At 45.8% G+C, this 19886-nt stretch overlaps 4 protein-coding genes and 1 pseudogene across 12 annotated transcripts in view; 4 read left to right on the plus strand and 1 right to left on the minus strand.

The window, feature by feature from the left end:
* LOC120958834 (protein 4.1 homolog) overlaps positions 1-3261 on the plus strand; it is a 42212-nt gene extending 38951 nt beyond the window's left edge. For all 9 annotated transcript variants that reach the window (XR_005752093.2, XR_005752099.2, XR_005752100.2 and 6 more), the window contains one exon: positions 405-3261. Coding sequence is in view for 2 of the 9 variants with exons in the window: in XM_040381870.2 (XP_040237804.2) it covers positions 405-470 (66 nt within the window). In the remaining 7 variants the exon portion in view is untranslated. The remainder of the gene's footprint in view (positions 1-404) is intronic.
* A 3232-nt stretch (positions 3262-6493) lies between these two features.
* On the plus strand, positions 6494-7450 carry LOC120958840 (uncharacterized). The gene has a single exon (XM_040381891.2). The coding sequence runs from the start codon at positions 6606-6608 to the stop codon at positions 6813-6815; it is 210 nt and encodes a 69-aa protein (XP_040237825.1). The 5' UTR covers positions 6494-6605; the 3' UTR covers positions 6816-7450.
* A 114-nt stretch (positions 7451-7564) lies between these two features.
* Positions 7565-15856, plus strand: LOC120958837 (lipoyltransferase 1, mitochondrial). The gene is made up of 5 exons (XM_040381886.2): positions 7565-8317; positions 9991-10098; positions 13289-13392; positions 13482-13737; positions 13857-15856. Exons 1-5 carry the CDS (start codon positions 7652-7654, stop codon positions 14016-14018), a joined length of 1296 nt encoding a protein of 431 aa, XP_040237820.2. The 5' UTR covers positions 7565-7651; the 3' UTR covers positions 14019-15856.
* On the minus strand, positions 14783-17661 carry LOC120958836 (F-box/LRR-repeat protein 4-like; annotated as a pseudogene).
* A 1106-nt stretch (positions 17662-18767) lies between these two features.
* On the plus strand, positions 18768-19778 carry LOC120958839 (cytochrome b-c1 complex subunit 7-like; the record flags this gene model as incomplete). The annotated part of the gene is made up of 3 exons (XM_040381890.2): positions 18768-18918; positions 19127-19174; positions 19322-19778. Coding segments are annotated over 3 exons (447 nt in total), but the record flags the coding sequence as incomplete, so codon positions are not given.
* Positions 19779-19886: the final 108 nt, after the last annotated feature.

The raw sequence follows: 19886 nt of genomic DNA on the forward strand, positions 1-19886 counted from the left end.
GATTTTGTTTTTGTCATACACATTATCATGTTTGTTCATTGGCTTGTTTCCCCCCAAACGCGAAAGGTTGTCTGTACGACCTTTCGCTTCAGTGTTTGTTCCACCAAAAGAGAAGAGAAAGAAAAACGATTCATTTTAACACGCAATGCGAGCCTCAAAGCATATGCTAACATATCACCGATTGGAAAGAGTTTTGTTTGATCGCGTAACTAATAGTCACTTCTTATTAAAACTGATCCTCACACCCGCTCAAATACACACATCATAGTGTGTGTGTGTGTGTGTGTGTGTGTGTGTAGCAGAACAGCTTTTTTATGCACTGTGTTCTTTTTATGCTAATTTCACTAACTATTATTCATGACAAAATGTATTAATTGCCTTTTCTCGCATTTCCCATTTTACAGGAAGCAACCGCCATGAATCCAGATATGACAGTGGAGAAGATTGAAATTCAACAGCAAACGCAATAAGCAGCAGCAGCAGCGGATCATCACAATCACGTCTCTCAACGCCCCCTTTATATCTTTATGCTGACAAACACACACATGAGCGCGGGAGTGTTCTCCGCAACCCTCCCACGTGTGTGCATCCCATATGTGCATCACTGTAGCTCTTAGGCAAAACCGATTCGATTCGAGTGAAAACGAACGAAAGTCGACAAATCGCGATCACACTCGCGACAATTTCAAACAGATGTGTTAACACAGATATATGGTATGTGTGTGCCATTAGCTCTCGAAAAGCGGCCACGCGAGCTGAAGAAAGCGTGAAAAGTGTGTTTGTGTGTGTTTGCCTCCTACACGTTCTGGAGTGATTGCTTAATCGTGTGTTGCCGCAAAGCTTGTTGCAAATCAGTGTGCTCTTGGAGGTTAACACTGCTGCGAGATGCAGTTTGAAGATAACATGAAATAAATAAGAAAACATAAAGTGCAAATCCCCCCTATAAAGAGAGAGAGAGAAAAAGCATCCTCCTCTTTTGTCATTGCCGACCTTCGAGGATCGCGATGAGAAAGAGGGAGGAAACGTGGCATACACACAGAGGTCGACGACAGGTGTGACGCCGAAGTATAAGAAACGAAAACTATTCATATATTTATTTATTGCTTAAAGTGCGATGCAACATGTGCGCATGCAAAGAAAGGGAGAAGCAGCCGGTGGATTCGCTGAATATTTAGAGTTTAAAAAAAATATATGGCAAGTCGAGAAGAAAGGAACACGACGACGAAGAGCGCAAGCAAGCAAACAATCAAATTCTCGCTTTAAAACAAAATCACCAATGCTGCTTTTTGGAAGAGCAAAAGAAAGGAAAAGATATGGAAAACCCTTATATACACACACATTGCATACACCAGGCATCACCCCCAGGCACCCAAGATACATATATTGATTAGATGGAAGATGGATCTTTGATGTTAAGATGTGTATTACAATTTTTTCAGGGCATACAAAGTATATGAGATAATTTGCATTTTTGAGAGGGGAGCAATTTTCGGGGCAGAGCGAAATAGAAAGCGATAAAGTACTAAACCCCCTCTCCGCCAAAACGGGCGATTATTTACAGTTGTTGACCGAGCATGTCTTCGATACAAGTAAAACAAACAAAAGTAACAAAGTAAGTGGAACAACCAGTAAGTGTGTGCAGAAGCATTAGCAATGCAGCAAGCGAATATTAAGCTCGCCAAAAGAATACAACCGCTTTAGTTGTGGAGGGCGTCGCACGACGTAACGTATTTTACTGTGGGAAGCACTATTTGTACTATTGAATTTAAATGTAAGAAAGCTATCATCGATGTGCGCGTGTGCACATCACGGACGAGAGAGGCGTGTTGTGCTTTGTTTTGTGTGTCGCGCTTATACTTTTGTTGTTAGAACACCAACTAAACCGTCTCTCCCTTTTTCATTGCCCTGTTTGCAGATAAAAGCTAAAACACAATTTTTGGAGAAATTTTAAATCCCACCCTCCCAAGCAGAGCCTCTCTTAGGACCCCGTCAAAAACAAAGAGAGACCCCCGCGTGTGTTAGAAGGAAAGAGGAACAAAAATATGTCAAACCAAAATACCATCAGTGTTCAGTGGAGTGTAAAACAATGAGAGAAAGATGGTGTGCAATAGCAACAGTGAAAAGCCGCCAGCGCGCTCGTTCCGCATGTGCTTTCCGCACCAAAACAAGCGAAAACAATATTTCAATTGTACAAAAAATAGCAAAACTTTGGAAAACATTTGGCGACAAACCGTAAAAAACAAATAGAAAACAAAATCGACAACAACCCATAGTGTTGTGTGGGTATGAAGGTAGAAACACATACACAACAAAAGAAAAGGTTGCCTTATTTTAGTTACTCTCTTTAGGCAAAAACGACTCTAGCAGAACAAGCGAATCATGACCCAACTGCAGTATCTATATCCCCCCTCAAACACACACACGCATACATATATACACTCTAAAACATCTCGTTATCACTACCTGGGGAGAAGGATCATGCTAACAAAGCTTTCATGTATGTTCTTCGTTGCTTCCCGTTCCTTGTTTTGTGCTCCAATTCGTACTCGTATTGAATTGGTTATACCACTTGCTTTATTCTACTTTAGCTACTATTATTTTTTGTGTTTTGTAAAGATTTTAGTTAATTTTTTGGTTGCATGAACATTCCATACTTTCTTGGAAAAAAAACTATAAGCTTCTCCTCCTAAACTTCTGTGTATCATTACCTGATTTATTGTTTTGTTTTGATTTTTTCCCCTAATTTATTTCACTACTCTTATCTTTAGTTGATCCCCAGCCCTTCTCTATGTGGGATCTGATCGGTAGCCGATCGATTACCTTTTTTTTCTCTCTCGTTTTAGCCAAGCTAAGCTAAGGAATGTTTATGTGTTTCTTTTACGTTTAATACGATCGCCGTTCAGCAATAATCCCTTTTATAGAAAGAGTTAACATAATTGCAAATTGTGCATATATACATATACATGTGAGAAGAAAAGAAAGAGAAAAAATCATCCGCAACCGTAACCTCATACACCAGAAGGCACCAGAAGGGCAATCAGAGGTTTCAGTAGGGGACGAATAAAGATATATGAAACTACAAGGGGGGTGGGGGAGAGGAGTAACCACCCTTGCCCCCCTCCCCCCTCAGTACATACACATATGATTGCTGTTTGTTTTAGTTTTTATTTTTAATTTAATTTTGTCTTACGAAATGCGAAAGTTTCGTGTTCTTTTTTTATCTTATCGAAATATACTTTAAAAATTGTTAAGTATGATTAATGTAATAATTAGTTTAGTTCTTTTATTTTATTTCCGAATTTTAGTTTTATGTATAGTTTTATTTTTAGTTCAACGGCACAACCATGATCAAGTGAACTCACTCCTTTTCCTTCTACATCTTATCTAAAAATCGCAGTCTTTTAAAACGTTTTAACAATCGCCACGTGGTCCACTCGAACGATCTCCTTTACTACGATCGGTGATCCTCTGCTACTGTGCTTGGAGGGGTTGGGAAAGGAGCAGGCAGACAGCATAAGCGTCTTTTTTTATTAAACCATGAGATAATCCGCCGACGAGTAAGGGAAAAGAGGCTGTGCAAAACTCTAGCTAGCTGCAGTTGTTCTAGACCACAAACACACGAGAGCAGAGCAAAGGTAAATCTAATATCACCCACACTATTTAATCGGACAAAGATGAATTACTAATCAAGATAGGTAGCTCCATTACGAAAAATCGAAACATTGTAAGAAACAAACTCTCTTCTACTGTGAAAAAACCGTTGTATTTCGAATGCTTACACCAAAAAGCGTCTTGTTACTCTCACTTGTTCTCCTTCTCGTATAGCAAACATATGGAAATCGAAACAAAAAAAAGAACATACTCTCCTACTGAAATGGATTAGAACGCTGCAGAAAATAGTGAAACAACACATAACGTGATCGTATTTTTTTGGTAATTTCAGTGTATAAGAGGCAAAGTAAAGCTAGCTTGTGATGTGTGTGATGGTATGACACGACCAGAAGAAGATTCGCTTTTGAGCAGAGCAGCAGAACAGAACAGAAATTCGCGCAAACTAAACAAAAGGTTGGAAACGGAAAGGACGAAACAGCTTGTAAACTGGTGTGATCATCGATAGTTAAGGTGCTTTAAGGAGAATCGTGTGTGGACGTAATGCGTAATGCTTGAATGTTGTGAAGAGCGTTGTTTCGCTAGCGAGATGAGCTGTTGGAAACTGAGTTGAGCCAAAAATGCTGCAGAAATCTAAAGAAACCTTCCTCTCGTAACCATACTACATTAAGCATCCGGGGGGAGAGAGGCGCATCCCTGTGCCGATGGCCGTATATTGGCTTGGAAGTTGGGGGGGCGATCGTTGGTAATTGGAAAGCCTGACACATTATTATTACAAAATAAAACCATGCAACGTGATTAAGATATAGCTTATGTGTAACGAAAAGCGAAACATAGCGATTGATGTGTTTACATTTACTGCAACTTTCATTTGTCTGGCGCGCGAGCGCACCAAGGGCTTCTCCATCATCAATCGGGACCGGTAATAACTGGAGCAAACCGTACACATAACCCTCTCTTTGTAGATGTGCGCTTAGCTTCCTGTTCCTTCTCCCCCATCGCAACCGCTGGGTCACCCTGCACAAACAATTTGCGCAGTTTTAGCTAGAATGCGCTCTCTATGTGGGTCATCTTGCCCCCGGGGACGGGAGTGCGCCATGTCATGCTGCCCCGTATAATTATTATGACGTCGCCTCGTCAGCCACCACCAACCGAGTCGGAGAAATTACTCGCTTCCCAAGATTATCAGCAGCGCGCACCCACCGATCGGAATCACCACACGGACACCGGGCAACCATCAAAAGCTTATCAACTGGGGTGGGGCTGAGGATCATCTCAACGGAATGGTCGCCTGGTGTGCGATGATGTGCCACGCATTCCCACCTGATGATGGCTGGCCACACACTCTCGTTTGACCTTAGCGAGGACAAACCCCCCCGCCACTTGCACACTTGACAATGTTGGGTCGGGTGCGTGTGCTCCGGGCATGGATTGACCATAGAACATCATCCTTTTCTCACAACCTACGTCAACGCCGGGCTCAGAATAGAGAATGTTAAACGCAGCTACACACAACCACGCTACGTTACCATGGCTGCTGCCGTTGACACTCGCTCGGAGCGTGATGCTCTCTCACCACGATAAACGTGGCATGCGGTGGGAGGTGCAATTGCATCGTCGTACTTGTACGCTTTTACTACAAACGTGTTACGATCAATTGTGGTGTATCGTGTAACAGGGGGGAAGAGGCTGAATATTTGCAACGTAACGTCCTGCGAGAGCATGCACGATCGTAACAATGTGGCGTGATCTGGAGATGAATGGAATGGATCAGAGATCAGAGAATAAATAAAGCGTTTTGTGTAAAAATGTTCCACAAAACCATTTGTCGTTGAATCCGAATACGAGTAGATTGATTTGTGGTGGAATTTGTTATCTTTTAAACAGCGTATGAAATAAGAGAAGATAATCAACTTGTTATTTTCGCAAAGGTCGTTTTGGTAAGTATTAATCAAGGAGTAGGTTCCCTTTTTTCTATAAATTTCTATCAGCAGTATGCCCTAAAAATTATCCTTATTTCAACCAAAATTGGGCCTAAAATAAAGCTAAATATTCTGTACGAAACTCTCACAAAGGTATAACTACTACCCATACTTGAGATACCAGAACCAACTAATGGAACAGCGGTACTGGGTACAGAACAGACACTTTAAAAGGGTCAAAATCCAACAAATTGGAAACAGTAACTAAAGTGATAGCCTGTAACAGGTAAAATTACTGAAACCTACCTTTGGAATAGAATCATCGTGGACTGGTAGCAACTGAACTGGGTAAATGGATGAACATTAGAATTTGCCAGACTCAATACCATGATTATTCTTTTGTATTCTCTTCTTTTTTGTAGTAATAATCTACGTGATTCTAGTCTGTTCCAAATAGCTAAAATAAATAGATAAATAAATAATAAAAGTGTTAAATGCAGAAAACTGACAAACAATGCTAACCTACCTCTAGGAGGATCCGTTACCCGTTCCACTGATAACGTTCGTTCCAAACTTTCCGCTCCGTTCCGGTCGCGAAGTGTATACTCAGCCAATACGAGCCACCGACGACACGCACACACACACACACTAAACCCATCGCTTCTAGCCGTACGGTACGGTGTGCGTTGTGTGCGCGCGCTTGCGACCAAGAGTGTATAAATTAAATCGCTGCGCTCGCAGCAGAACCCACTCACGTATCAACCATTAGATTCAGCGGACCCGTGCCCGTTCAATTCTCGTCCAGAGAAACGAAAACCACTTTCCAAAATCGCCGCATCGTGTCTCCGTGTGTGCCCATATGTCTCGCCATTTCACGTCTGTGTATTGCGTAGTGTTCGGGTCGCCACGGCCTACCGTTTGACAGTTGGTGTTGTGTTTTGGTACTGCATTTCGGTGTAATCGCACCAGGTGTCGAAAGCAGGAGAGAAGGAGATAGAGAGCGTGTGTGTGACTGTTCCAGCAAACGACCGTGTAGCAACCGTTTTCGTCCTGGCGTCTGGTCAACAGAAAGGAATGCCCTTTAACTGCAGTCGCGATTGTGTAGGTATTCGATACCGCATCAACTCGCTGCACCAGACCTGGAAGTGGCTGCATCAGACGATCGCCCTGCACGAGTACCTGATTTCGATGAGCGCAGCTGACACGAATATCAGCAGCCGAAAGTCGCACCACCATCCACTACTGCAGCAGAAGACCATCAGCACTGTTGTGTTGTGTTGCTAGAGCGTAAAGAAACCCCTCCTCTCTTAGGAACAAGGGTGCAGTTTTGTGAGTTGTTGTGTGTGGTGCTACCAGTGTTTTTACTTAAGGCATTTTATATAGTTTTAGCTACCTAGAACTAAGCCGATTATAGTGTGTAAACAAACAAAAACTCTACTCAGCCTAGCATTGCCTCAAAGCTCTAGTCAAAGACGTGCCTTAACAAAAACGCGTAAAGGACTACAACATCATTCCGTGTGTGTGTGCCTCGTAAAAATAGAACTTTACGTCCGTTAGCTAACAGTGAACACTGCCCCAAACATCATCTCACATCATCATCACCACCTTCGCGACCGTCTCAAGACGTGTGTAGCAAATAGTTCACCGAAGACTGACCAGCGAGACGGATCGTGTGCGTGCGTGTGTGGAAGAAGAACGCACCCAAAAGCAGTGTGTGGTGAAATATATTCCACAAACCATCGAGAAGATCGAGCCCAAGAACATTAGCATTTTCTTTCTTATTATTTCCTGCGAACTGCGTCAAACCCCAACAGGTGTGTGTCTGCGGCGGGGCTACGAATTTGCGTATCAAAACAAAGCAACCGGTCAAAACATACTTCGCCGTGTCTCTGTCGCCCGAAAAAAAACAACAACACAAAGAACCTCGCACAAAAAAACCACGCACACACGATATAACAAAGAAAGTGCAAGCGAAACTGCGTGTGTGTGCTGCTGCGTGTGTTGGTGATTACGAGAAAGCGCGTGTGTGTGTGCGTTCAATAAGCACAAGCGAACAGCTGGTTATCATCGGCACTCGACTGAAGAAGAGCGGAAAAAACCCACCAACACTCTCAAGCAAGATGGCTGCCATGGTAGCGAAACGATCGTCGGCGGTTGCTGTTCGATCGCTCTGCCGGATGTACGTCCTGTCATCGGCGTCACCGGCGAGCTCGCGGCTCTTCCGCCCGGGACAGGCGTTGTGCGCCTATTCCACCACGAAACATCCCTTCCAGGGTGGTAATGGCACCACCGAGGGGGGCAATGGTACGAGCAGCCCAACCGGCCACCTGACCATGAGCAGCAGCAGCAAGCAGCTGTCAACGGCCGACATCAAGAAGATTCCCGACGCGGAGGTTCGCAAATCCGTCTTTATCTCGCAGTCGAACGATGTCTTCACGAACCTGGCGCTGGAGGATTGGATCTATCGGAACTTTGACCTGACCCACCATCACATACTGATGCTGTGGATTAACAAACCGTCGGTGGTGATCGGCCGGCATCAGAATCCGTTCTCGGAGACGAACGTGTCGGCACTGGCACGCAATGGGATCGAGCTGGCCCGGCGCAACAGTGGCGGCGGTGCCGTCTACCACGATCTGGGCAACCTGAACTGTACGTTCTTCATGCCGCGGGCCCGGTACGATCGGAAGTACAACCTGACGCTGCTGACGCGCGCCCTGTACCGGGAGTACGGCATCAATGCGGAGCTGTCCGCGCGGGACGATATCGTGCTGCTGGGCAAAAAGGTAAGCTGTGTGGGGGAGAGCAGTTTAAATGGTTTCTGTTTTGGCATTTTAGGTGGAATATGAGAAGATGTAGCGGAAGACAAGAAACATACTGTTACTGTACTTTACGACCTGCTTCTTCTACCCTTAAATATGTAGTATAAGGGTCTCAGGGTTTCACATAATCATTCAGAGGTGGTTAGGTCGAAATCATACTTTTGGTTAGACACTGAGAAGCTTACCATGGGAAAATCCCAACGAGATTGATGAGAGGCTGGCTGACAGACCTGCCTTGTGCAGTACTCAATCGGCATATTCTTTTTTGCTTTGTTTTTGCCACAATTATCTCTCCCACCAAGGACACTCAGATGCGATATGCCGTTGGTACTGTTGGTGCTACGTGCAATCAATCACGTCGTCCCTTTCCGAAGACGGAGCGCTATTTTTTGCACTCCTTTTTTGTGTGTGCTTCTCAGTTCGCATGTTTGCAACACACGCTGATCGCAAGCTAACGAGCTGATCCTCCCTTCAGCTCGACGGTATGCGCATGAGAGCAGCGAGGCGGTGATGTTTCACGTGTTGCGAGCATGACCCACAAAACCGGTTCTCGTCCAAACCCTCTGCGTGCACACAAATCGGAAGGAAGAACACACACATACACAATCATGGCCAGGGCGCACACAAAGCAGCTCTACATACACCGAGTGCACGTGTACTGGGTGCGAATTTGCATAGTTTATGCGCGAACACGCGTGCTCGTCGGTGCGCGAGTGTGTATGTGTGTGTGTGTTAGTACGCAGCGTAACATAGTGGGGTCTATAGTCTATAGGGGTCTTTTAGATAAGCCGCGGAAGAGCATCGAATCTTGTTCTTGTGCGCTCCAGCGCTGGAACGGCTAACGACCGCGGCTCACCCTTGAACCGCGAGATTGGATTTCTTGTGAACCGGTGGACACAAAACGCGTCGAGCAGATCGCCAGCAGCAGCTCGCCAAATGGTCAAGTGGCTGTTGCTAGGGCAGAAGAGCAGCCCATGGCGATGTTGTTGTTGATGTCCATGGTCTTAAAATGCTGCTCCGGACGGCGTTGCTACGCACACAGATCGTTGCCTGTGTGCACTCGCCTACTGGATGATATCTAGAGAGGAGGGAGACTGGGGCTATTAAACCGGCCCTCGTTCTCTTCACTGCTCGCTGGGTAGTGCCCGGACGCTTGATCCATCCCCCGACTATGGGGTTGACGATGTCATTGACACTGGCGTTCCGTGATTGAAGATGCCGTTCGTGTGCCTTTGTACCGTTGGATATGCAAAAGTTAGTATAGCGCATATTCAGTTCCAAAAATATGTTCTCGGCTCTCTGCTTGGTAACACTCTATTTCTATTGAACAAGAAGACGGGAACAACAAACCACGAAGTCTGCAATGACCCTGGAGTGTGTGGTACATTGACGCTTGATTTGATGCTTATCTGGAAAGACATTAAGAATAGAAGTCGAGTTTAGATTGTGTGTTGTGCTCCACTAATCTAATCGGTTGTTTTTGTTTCACGGTTGCCTTGTGATTTTGAGCTCTCTTCCTCTAACTTCCTCTTTACAATTACCCTGCCGGAGTGTCAATCTAAGGGAAATATAAAGTAATCTACTATAACTCCAATTCAAAGTTTCCTCTAATCATATATTTTTTTCCTTTTTTCTAGATATCCGGCACAGCGGCAAAACTGGGCCAACCGAACGCTTATCACCACTGTACGCTGCTGGTTAACTCGAACAAACTACACCTGGGTGCATCCCTCGAGAAAGATAACGTAAGTAGAAGAATGCCGGCATGGGATAGCATCAAATTGAAAACATCAAAACAACACAGTACAGGGAGGATTCACATCCGAAGCGCAAAGCGCTGGCTGTTGTTGCTATGCGAAAAGGCGAAAACAACAGAACAGTCGACAGGCCAGGCCACACGATGGTCGGATCTAACGTGATAAACCGGTTGGGTCACACCATGCCCATAAATAATGTCTTGCCTCTCGCACCATCACTATGCTTCTTGCTGCTGTTATTGCTGCAAGAAGCGGCAACTTCCTACATCCCCGAGCGTTACACCCACCGCGCTACCCTCTCTATTAATGAAAGCGAGAGTGTGGTAGGCTTTTTTGTTCCACACGGAGACACCCGGAGACTCGGCGTCGGGGTGGTTTTTGTGATGATAAATTGTATCACAATGATAAGGCTTTATGGCGGAACAGCTGATAGAGGGAGATAGGGGTTAGAACAATTGCAATTGCAGACGGCGTTTGTGTTTGTTTGATGAACAAAGTTTATTAAACGAGAGGTGCAAAAAAACGGAGCTTTGTTTGAGATAATGTACATGATCAATTGCTCATGATTCTTCTAGAGGGGTCTTGCTTGGGGTGAACTCTCATTACTTCTGTTTTGCAAAACTTGTGTAGCAAACCCTTCCAGAATGGTCCCAGCTGATTGGCACAGCACGCGCGGAATAAATTGTATTGCATCAGCCCTTTGTCCGGGCGCGGTAGGCAATTTCGCACGATGATGAGTTCATCGGCACGATGCAACCACCACCACCACCACCACCAATTGAGCAGCTTTGCCCGAACATATCCTTGACCACCCTCACTGAACTTTGTACGGTGAGTCGCCCCTTTTGTTCGAGTGTTCCAGCACCGCTGCACGGAAAGCATCGCAACAAGACGGAACTCTTCATCCAGCGACAACGAACCATGTGTGCGTGGGGTTGATAAACACTAAGTACCCCATCTCACCCCAACGTTCGATAAGGTTCCTCCTACCCCCGCACGCCAAACGTATGTTTGGTGTTTGGCACAAAATTAAGGCCAAATGTCTATGAACTGGTTTTGGCGGACCGGTTAGAACCGGCCGTGTACCAGGAGTGATAAGTCTTCTTCTTCCCGGTGCCAGCGTTTTGATTACTTTTTCGGGGGCGAGCGAGGGCAAATGCGTAAAGCACCCCACACACAGCACTTGTTTGTGTGCTTTGTGTGCTGAGCCCGGGAGTGTGATAAGCGTCCCGATGAGGTGGGATGAAATTCTGTTTCAGTGAACAAGAGTCCCCCCCCCCCTCCTCCATCCATCTTCCTCCCCCACAGACATGTGTTTTATTATGGCCAGAATTGAACGATAATGATTGGCAAACGACCTTATTTTGGGAAGTAGGTACCAAAACAATGAGAGTTAAAAACTTTCCGCTGTCAAGCTCGCACCGCTTGGAGGAAGAATCGAAGAAGAGTCCATCGGATCACAATGGACCCTTGCGGCTGGTAGTTTTTGTGCGTGTGTCTGTGTCCGATAACAGATAATGATAAGTTAAGCAGAGGTGTTTGTTTGGGGCTTATTGTCGGCACATCTAGATAATAATGTGTGATCTTCTCAGCAGAGTCTTGCGAACTTCTTCTATAATAACCTCGTTCAAGAAGGATAAGCATTGCCCATACGAGGTCAGAATGGATGGTTGGGTAAATATTAGACGCTTATCTACGAAAAAAGTTGTTAAAAGAGCGAAAATAATAGTATAATAGTACACTACCTCAGTAAGTTAAGTAACGTAGGATTGATATATGTTCACTTTATGATGTAGTGATGGTAAGATCTTATTAAATTTGTCAAGAAATCATGTCTAAAACCCGTATTAAGTCAAAAGTCTTTGCGGAAGAGTTCCGTGATAATGATCCAGACTATGTATTAGGCTCCATAAGATCTATAAGCGATCACGATCGTACATCACCTTATGCGATGCTACAATCATCCAAGCTATAAGCATAACATTGTGGAATTTAACCTGACTTTGTTGATGTTATTGAGAGTATGTTCTTGTATGTGTAGAACATTCAGAACAACAAAGATGCTTCTTTATAAGAGTCTTGTTAGCTCCCATTGAAGTAGAGCCTCTAAGCTACAATGTATGCTGCCCTGAATGTAGTTGAAGACGAAGTAGTTTAATATCTAGACAAAGAGGGAATCCATCTAGCTATGGGTATGAGAGGAGCAGACCAATCATGTCCAGACTCCTCTGAACGAAGACTTCAAGCATTGGACTCACACCATGAGCCGGTCTCAAATAGAATAAAATCGCTACAGCCGCCTACTGCAACCCCTCGCTTACATTGTAACTAGGCTACATGAAGTTCAACTAGCGCAAATGTGCTCGCCTCGCCTTGTTTGTGTGTGAAAGTGCTGCTATTGGCCGGTCCCTTCTCCGTCCCAGTGCCAGTCCCAGGTTGCCTCACCGCCTGTGTGTGAATCTCGGAGGAACCCAGGGCGCGCACCAATTTATCTTGATTAAAATCATTTGGCTTCAGTCAGGTCTAAATGAAAACTGGCGCGAACCGGTTCCACAACCGATAGGGAATTAAACCGGAATCGTGTATAAGGGCCGCCGCCGGGCGGGTGGTCTGCATATGAGTTCCCCTTTCCCTTTCCTGCACTCTCTTCTCTCTCTGTGCAGGCGGGATGCGTTTTTCGATGCCACATATGACGCCGTAACACAGCGGAACACACAGCCCACGACGTCGCCCTTTGTACTGTGACCGCTCGGTGAGGGACTCGTTTCAGGAATGGAACTGAAGGACACCGGTTAATGGTGTGTGTTTTGTTAACATTTTGGAAAGAGGAGAGAAACAGAGGAGGGGCGGGAGGGGTGTCAGTTCATTCGCAACGATGATAAGGGACTGTTAAACAATCTTGCTTTTGCTTGGCCTCAAGGGAATGAAGTCGAATTGATAGCACATTGGGAGGGGAGCGGGGGGAGCAGGTAGAGGAGAGGTGTGTGCCATGCTCCCCCCCTCGATGGGGGGTTATCTTTGTAGCACACTGGGTGGATGAAAATATGATTTTCTTTTTCTTTTTCGGAGGAAGGTGATCAAGCGTTATGAGAGTGAGGGATGTCTTCCTGCACACGCTTCTTGAAATTAAATTGTTGATCTGATCGTGTGTGTGTGTTTTTTTACGTGTGTCCCGCAGGTCGAAATAACAAGCAAGGCTACCGCTTCCATTCCATCGCCAATCAAGAACCTCGTGGACGTAAACCGAACCGTAAACATCCAGCAGCTCCTATCGGCCATCGGGTAAGTGTGTGGTGTTTTGCGCTACAATACATTGTGGGGAATTTTGGATTGCGTATTAATCTATCGCCCTTTTCTTCCTCATTGTACAGCTACGAATTCTTGCGCACCCCGGCCACCCAGCTAACCGACGGGGGTCGCGAGCTGCTGATGAAGCAGCGCGGCTTCCAGCTGATCAATCCCACCGACAAATGGTTCCCGGGCATTACCGAGCTGCGCGAGAACTTCGCCTCCTGGGACTGGCGGTTCGGCAAGACGCCGAACTTCTCCGTCCAGAAAACGATCCAGCTCAAATCGACCACGGCCGCCCACCAGCAGGAGATGAAGGTGAAAGTTGACGTCGAAAAGGTAATGAGGGGGAGAAGTGCTTATCAGCTGTCCCGGGATCTGTGCACACAGGAGAGCTAATACTAATCGGGCCTTTTTTTGTTTTGTCTATCTTCACCGGCACACACACACACACACAGGCACTGATCAAGGAAATTAGTCTCATCCTGCCGAACCACGAACCGATCCCGGTCGTGTCCGATATGGTGGGCCGGGCGTACAGCGAGGACTGCTTCCACGGCATCGCGGAAGCGCTGAAGGGTGCCAGCACCGAGAACATGCAGCAGGCGATGGGCTTATGAAGGTTGGTCCTGCCAGCGACGGGCGCCGCCGTACCCTCTGCCTCGTCGACGGGCGTCGGTACGGAGGACAGTTGAAAGCGAAACGTCGTCGCTGACTCACTTTTCTTTTCAAACGACCCTCGTTCTCTCTCTCTCTCTCTCTCGTTGTAAGACCCCCTTCAATTTGAAATTCAAAAACAGCACCGGAACAAACAAACAGCTGGTGCGCGCGCGAGCACACGCTGCTTACGAAGCGACACAGTTAGAATAGTTAGAAGGCTTGTCCTCCTCACACACCACCACCTAGCAGTAGTTAGTAACAGTAGAAAGAAGGGCTCGATCGATCGATCGTACGATCGCATTGCAGTAGTCGGCGGGTTCACGACAACCCTGAACTATTAGAGGCGGGATGGTGGGAGGTGACTTTCTGAGCGCCCTTCTTAGGGTGTCTTGGTACGAAGGGGGATTAGAAAAGCAAATGTCATAATGCCTACCGGAAACCGGCCTCCTTCTTCAAGCGAAAAGCCAGTAAACAACAGTTTGAACGGAGTGAACGAAAAAACAACAAAAAAAGCGTCGCCTGCTGTGGTCAATCGATCGACCTTGCATAACACACGCCGGCCATATTGCACCAACAGGCTAATCAGCTGTTGTTTGTCGAAGAGAGGTAGAGCAAGGCAAAATGCAATCGAAGCAAATCCGTTTTACCATCCATCATGGCCCTTGCGCATGCGTCATCCGCTTTCGATTTAGCTCATTTGTTTGTATTAGTTTTTACTTTTAAACCCTTTTTGACCAACAATCGAGCGTGAGACAGAGAGAGTGAAAAAGAGAAAGATGAGTATAAGGAAAAGTCTGGAAACTAATGCACCGCGCGCAATCAGATGATCTGCAGAGCGAACCTGTTTACTTGCTTTATAATTATTACTCTTTGCGCCGTCGTCGCGGATCTTTTTAGTTTGTGAAATTTGCACGTAGGCGCCTTAGGTCGTGCTGTGCTGGTGTGTTAGTGGAACCTGATTGCCTGATCTTTCTTTAATGTGATCTTGAGGATAGATAGGAGAGGCGAAATTGTGATTAGGCTTAAAAATGACCGAGTGTAGAACCCCCGGGGGCGACAAATCCCCATTGGAAAACCTTTTTGACCTTTTTGGACTCAACGATAGTGCTCTACCGATCAGGAATCCTCTGTTTTTTTAAGTCTCCCATTTTAATCCGCAACAAAAGTAGTGTAGTCCCAGTGGCATTGGCAGGGCGCGACGGACGGGGCATGCACACGCCGCTAGTAGTATGTAGTGTACGACATGCTTATTGATTATTCTCCATCTTTATTATTGCGGTTAGATTTAGTTACGAGCTTCCTGTGCCGGCACAATGCCGGCTTACCGTTTTGCAAGCAGCAAGGGGGGCGGAAGCAAAGTTACATCAAGAATGCGATCATATCATTTCGTCGTCCCGCTACCGACACACACATCCACACACACCGCTAGCAAGTTTTAGTTGGATGGTGGGGTTGTGTGTCTGTTCGCTTACGTCTAGGTTTTACTACTCTACTTACTTGTTTGACTTTGACGTGTTCCTGGATGGTTCGTGTACTGTTTTTGACCTGACCCTAGTATCCTAGTGTAGCGCTTTCCTATGCTTTACTTTCGATTTTGCTTTCCTATTTCAACCGTAGAGTGGTAGTACTGCAGAAGCCTAGTGTTCATGGGAAGGAGTGCGCAGTGTAGCGTTAAGTTGATAGTGTACTTTTTGGATTAATCCCGCAACCCGTTGTTCATAGATTGTTGATCATAAAAGACCAAATAAGATAGGCGATAGGGTAACCTTTAATAAAAGAATTAATGTTGAAAATGAAATGCTGATTTTGTGTGTTTTTTAACCATTGCCTTGAATCAGCGGCTTATAATCAAAAGATTTTTGTTATCACCATCCCACTATTCGCCGGAATAATGTGTTCTATACACACGTCGCCTCATCTCTATCTCATAAAACCAGCAAATCTATGACCAATTTCATTGAGTCCCTTCACTCCTCGATTGGTCTAATATGCTGAGTGTTGGAAATTCAACTCGCAAAGCGTTCAACTCATCGTTTAGTATCTCACATTCGGTCAGATCCAGCAGCTGTAGCTCGGGACAGCTCGCCGCAATCGTTTGCAGAAAGGAATCGCTCGACGTCATATAACCGGCAAGTCCTAGTCGTTGTAGGCGCGTACAAGCCTGCACCAGCATAGTTAGCTCATTATCGAAACATTCATTTGTGTTCCAGCTATAACCGAGGTCGAGCTCTTTTAGATTGATGCAATTATATAGCGCCTCCAGTGCATTCACAGTCACTATGCACGTCCGATACAGGTTAAGGCTTATTAGCTGCCGGTTGTATTCCCCGATCGTACGGATGATGGAAGATTGCAAATGATATCGTTGACAGAATGTTAAAAGCGTTTCCAACACAGGAAAGGTACAGTACGACAGGTTTAGATGCTGCAGCCCTAGGTTATGCTGCAGCAGATGATTGAGCATTTTGATCGAAACGCTTGTCCGGCCCAGATCGAGCGTAACCAACTGCCCGCAATAGGAATGGCTCAACATGTAGTTATTGTGGATGCACGCGCTTTGCATGCAAAGCTCGGTTAGATTGGGACAGAGCTTAAGCATGCGGGACAGATTGACAGATACTCCGAAGCAATTGAGCCGCAAGTGCGTTAGGGTGGCACCGCTTCGCTTCAACGTCGGAATTGTTGAATACGTCGACATTGCCACACCAGGAGAGATCCAGCTTGCTGATGCCGGTGCATCGTTTCTGCAGCCATTGCAGATGCTGCCTGTTCATCTTATGCCAGTAAGGACGCAGGTTCACCACCCGGTACAGTCGGGCATCGGATACGAGCGCGGCAAACGAATTGCACACCTGTCCAACGTTACGGAGCGACAGCTGATCGAGGTGCGAAAAGATCCTAAACAGCATCTCCTGCGGTAGATCGGTAAGCTTCCTCCCAGTGGCGCTAGTAGGTGTTAAGGCGCTTGAGTCGCGCGTCCGGGGTGACTCTCCCGTGCGATTTCAATCGTACCGCAGACGGCTGATGTAACGTTTTCTCCGAACTGTCTTCCACACCTACCAAAGCAATTCCATCAAAGTTGACGATGGCTTTTACCCGATCACGCGTGTTAAGCTCGAACCGTAGCAACTTTGTCGAGTGTCGAACGGTACGTATCTCTGGGCAGAAGAGCTGGGGCGAACTGTTGCTCAGGACGCCATCATAACGACAATCCCACAGCAGGGACCATTTCTTTGCTTCGGCTCTGTAGGCCCAGATGCGTACCACTGCCCCGGTATACTTCTTTTCATACCAGCCGACCCTGGACGGGTAGACGGACAGCTCGTATTTCACAATGAAATAAAAATTAACTGGAGCATTATCTTCCGGCGCAACATTCTCCAGCCCGAACTCGGGCATGCTTTGCCACCACGTTCCGAGTTTGGGCGTGGCATAAAGCTTGGCTCTAGGAGTATAGTTCTCCGGTGGTCCGATTAGATTTACCAAAAGAGTATCACTGATATCTGGTATGATCTCGACGTGGATCATCGCGACGTACAACACGTACTGCAAACATTCTTCTTTGCTGACCGGCAGTGTTGGGTACTCGATGTTTTTATTCATATTTTAACAGCCTGTGGGGAACGAAAATGAGATTAAAGTTAATAGTGAAGGTCATACAATATAATCATATCGTTTGGCAGGATTGAATCGCTGCTTACCTACCGTTAGAATAAAACAAAACATTGAAATTTTACTCTCGAATGTTGAACGAACGCAGACAAAAGACGATCGTTTCTTATCAGATCCAGAAGTAAAGCAATTTTACTGAAGTACAGGGCGTGAAGATCGTTTGTTTTGTTATACATACCTCACTGTTATACTGATTCTACACGACTTGTGCGAACATTGCCCGCAAAACTCCATGAACTAAAACAACACTCAGATTGTTATCAACTTTTATCCCTGAAATTTAGTATGAAATTTTCCCAAACAAGATACTACTGTTGTTGTGCAGAAATAAAGTAAATTTAACCTTTAAGTTGGCAACCGGATACCCGGGTATTTTTTCAACTTTAAACTGCCATAACTTTTGATTCATTGCTTTTATTGACCTGAAATTTTCCGTAGCCTTCCAACTTTTAATTTATGATTTTTTGGTGCATAAGTTGTAATTTTAAACAGCCTGTAAGTATTTTATTTTGATTTTTTTTTTAACTTTACCACGTAAGTTGGCAACCAGCATACCCGGGTATTCCATACATTTTGTATGGAGAATGACGTTTCTCTTCTTCCTCTTTTCGTATTGTGCTTATTTTCGAGTCAAATTCAAGCGATTCCAAATTTCAATATGACCGTTATTTTTATATTAAACTGAAAAAAACTTAATGAATAAATGAAATAGAAGAGAATATATGGTCGGCATTACTTGCTTACAGCATTAAAATATAGAAAGCATTGTTTACCTATGAAAATCGTTAATTTTTTGCATCAAAACGTGTGGAATACCCGGGTATGCCGGTTGCCATCTTACGTGTGTAAATCTGGTTGCCAACTCTACGGTTAAATCGTTCTTTTCGTGTTTCAAATTGTCCAGTTCAAAATGTACGCATTGCATCCACCTCTTTCTGTTGTCTTTTCATTGCCGATTTCACCGCTGGCACATCACCCAGAAGTCAGCAGTGCACTATAAACTCCCGCTTGTCAAATCGCGCTGACGTCTCTGCGCTCGCCAATTGCACAAACGTCAAGCACGCAGTTTCGTTCTCGTTTTTTGCAAAGTCCCAAGAAGTTGTGCTGAACATTTCGGGAAGGATTTTTCCGAGCGTTTTTCCACGATAAAAATGTCGTACCTCGCACGCAAAGGACCCGCCGTCTACTGTGAGTGGTTGTTCACGTTTTAAAGCGCTCCATCGTACCTGCTGTGCCGTTTTTTGCCTCCGCGAAGCCTTATTGTTTTGACGAGGCACGGTCAGCGTTCGGCGCAACAAATTACATAATGTTAAGAAAATTGTGTCCTTAGATTCCGGTGCGGTAAAGCGGGGTTTGCGTGCATTGTTTACTAACTGCTTTTTCCATTTTTTTGCAGCTGCCCTCGGCAAATGGGCCTACAATATGGCCGGATTCAACCAGTACGGTGAGTGTTACGGGGTTTGTTATTGTGACGCACGGACGGAACGTTGAGCACAGCACAGCTCACCCTCCCCGTGTCCTGGTTCGCGTTGACCTTGCTGCGAATGGCAAACTGATCCGGATGTTATTCCCCTCCCCCGTATTCCCACAGGTCTGCACCGCGACGACTGTCTGTATGAGAACGAGGACGTGAAGGAGGCGATCCGCCGCCTGCCGGAGAAGCTGAAGGATGAGCGCAATTTCCGCATCACGCGCGCCCTCCACCTGTCGATGACGAAAACGATCCTGCCGAAGGAACAGTGGACCAAGTACGAGGAGGACACCAAATACCTCGAGCCGTACCTGCAGGAGGTGGTCCGGGAGCGCGATGAGAAGGTCAAGTGGGAATCGAACAAGTAAACCTTTTTTTCGTGCGAGATGCGTTTCGAAACGAAGATATGCGCACTGTGCCGTGGTGGTGGCGATAACTCGCCGCGCGTTATGAACATCTACCGCTAAAAGGGGGTGCGGGACGTTGGAAGGTGGCCTTCCCGCCGGTACCCCGTCACGGCATTTGTGTGGGAATTATTGTGAAGCATTAGGAATAAATCATGTATCGTTGAACCACACTCAGCTGAAGAGTCGCGTTTGTGTCTATGTGAACAACAGCGGAACAAATCGAGAAAGCTCTACAGCATCGGCAGCAAACACGACACGAAGAAAGCTTCGGTCCAAGC

The sequence above is a fragment of the Anopheles coluzzii genome, chromosome 3 (assembly GCF_943734685.1).
Source record: "Anopheles coluzzii chromosome 3, AcolN3, whole genome shotgun sequence".
Taxonomy (NCBI): Eukaryota; Metazoa; Arthropoda; class Insecta; order Diptera; family Culicidae; genus Anopheles; species Anopheles coluzzii.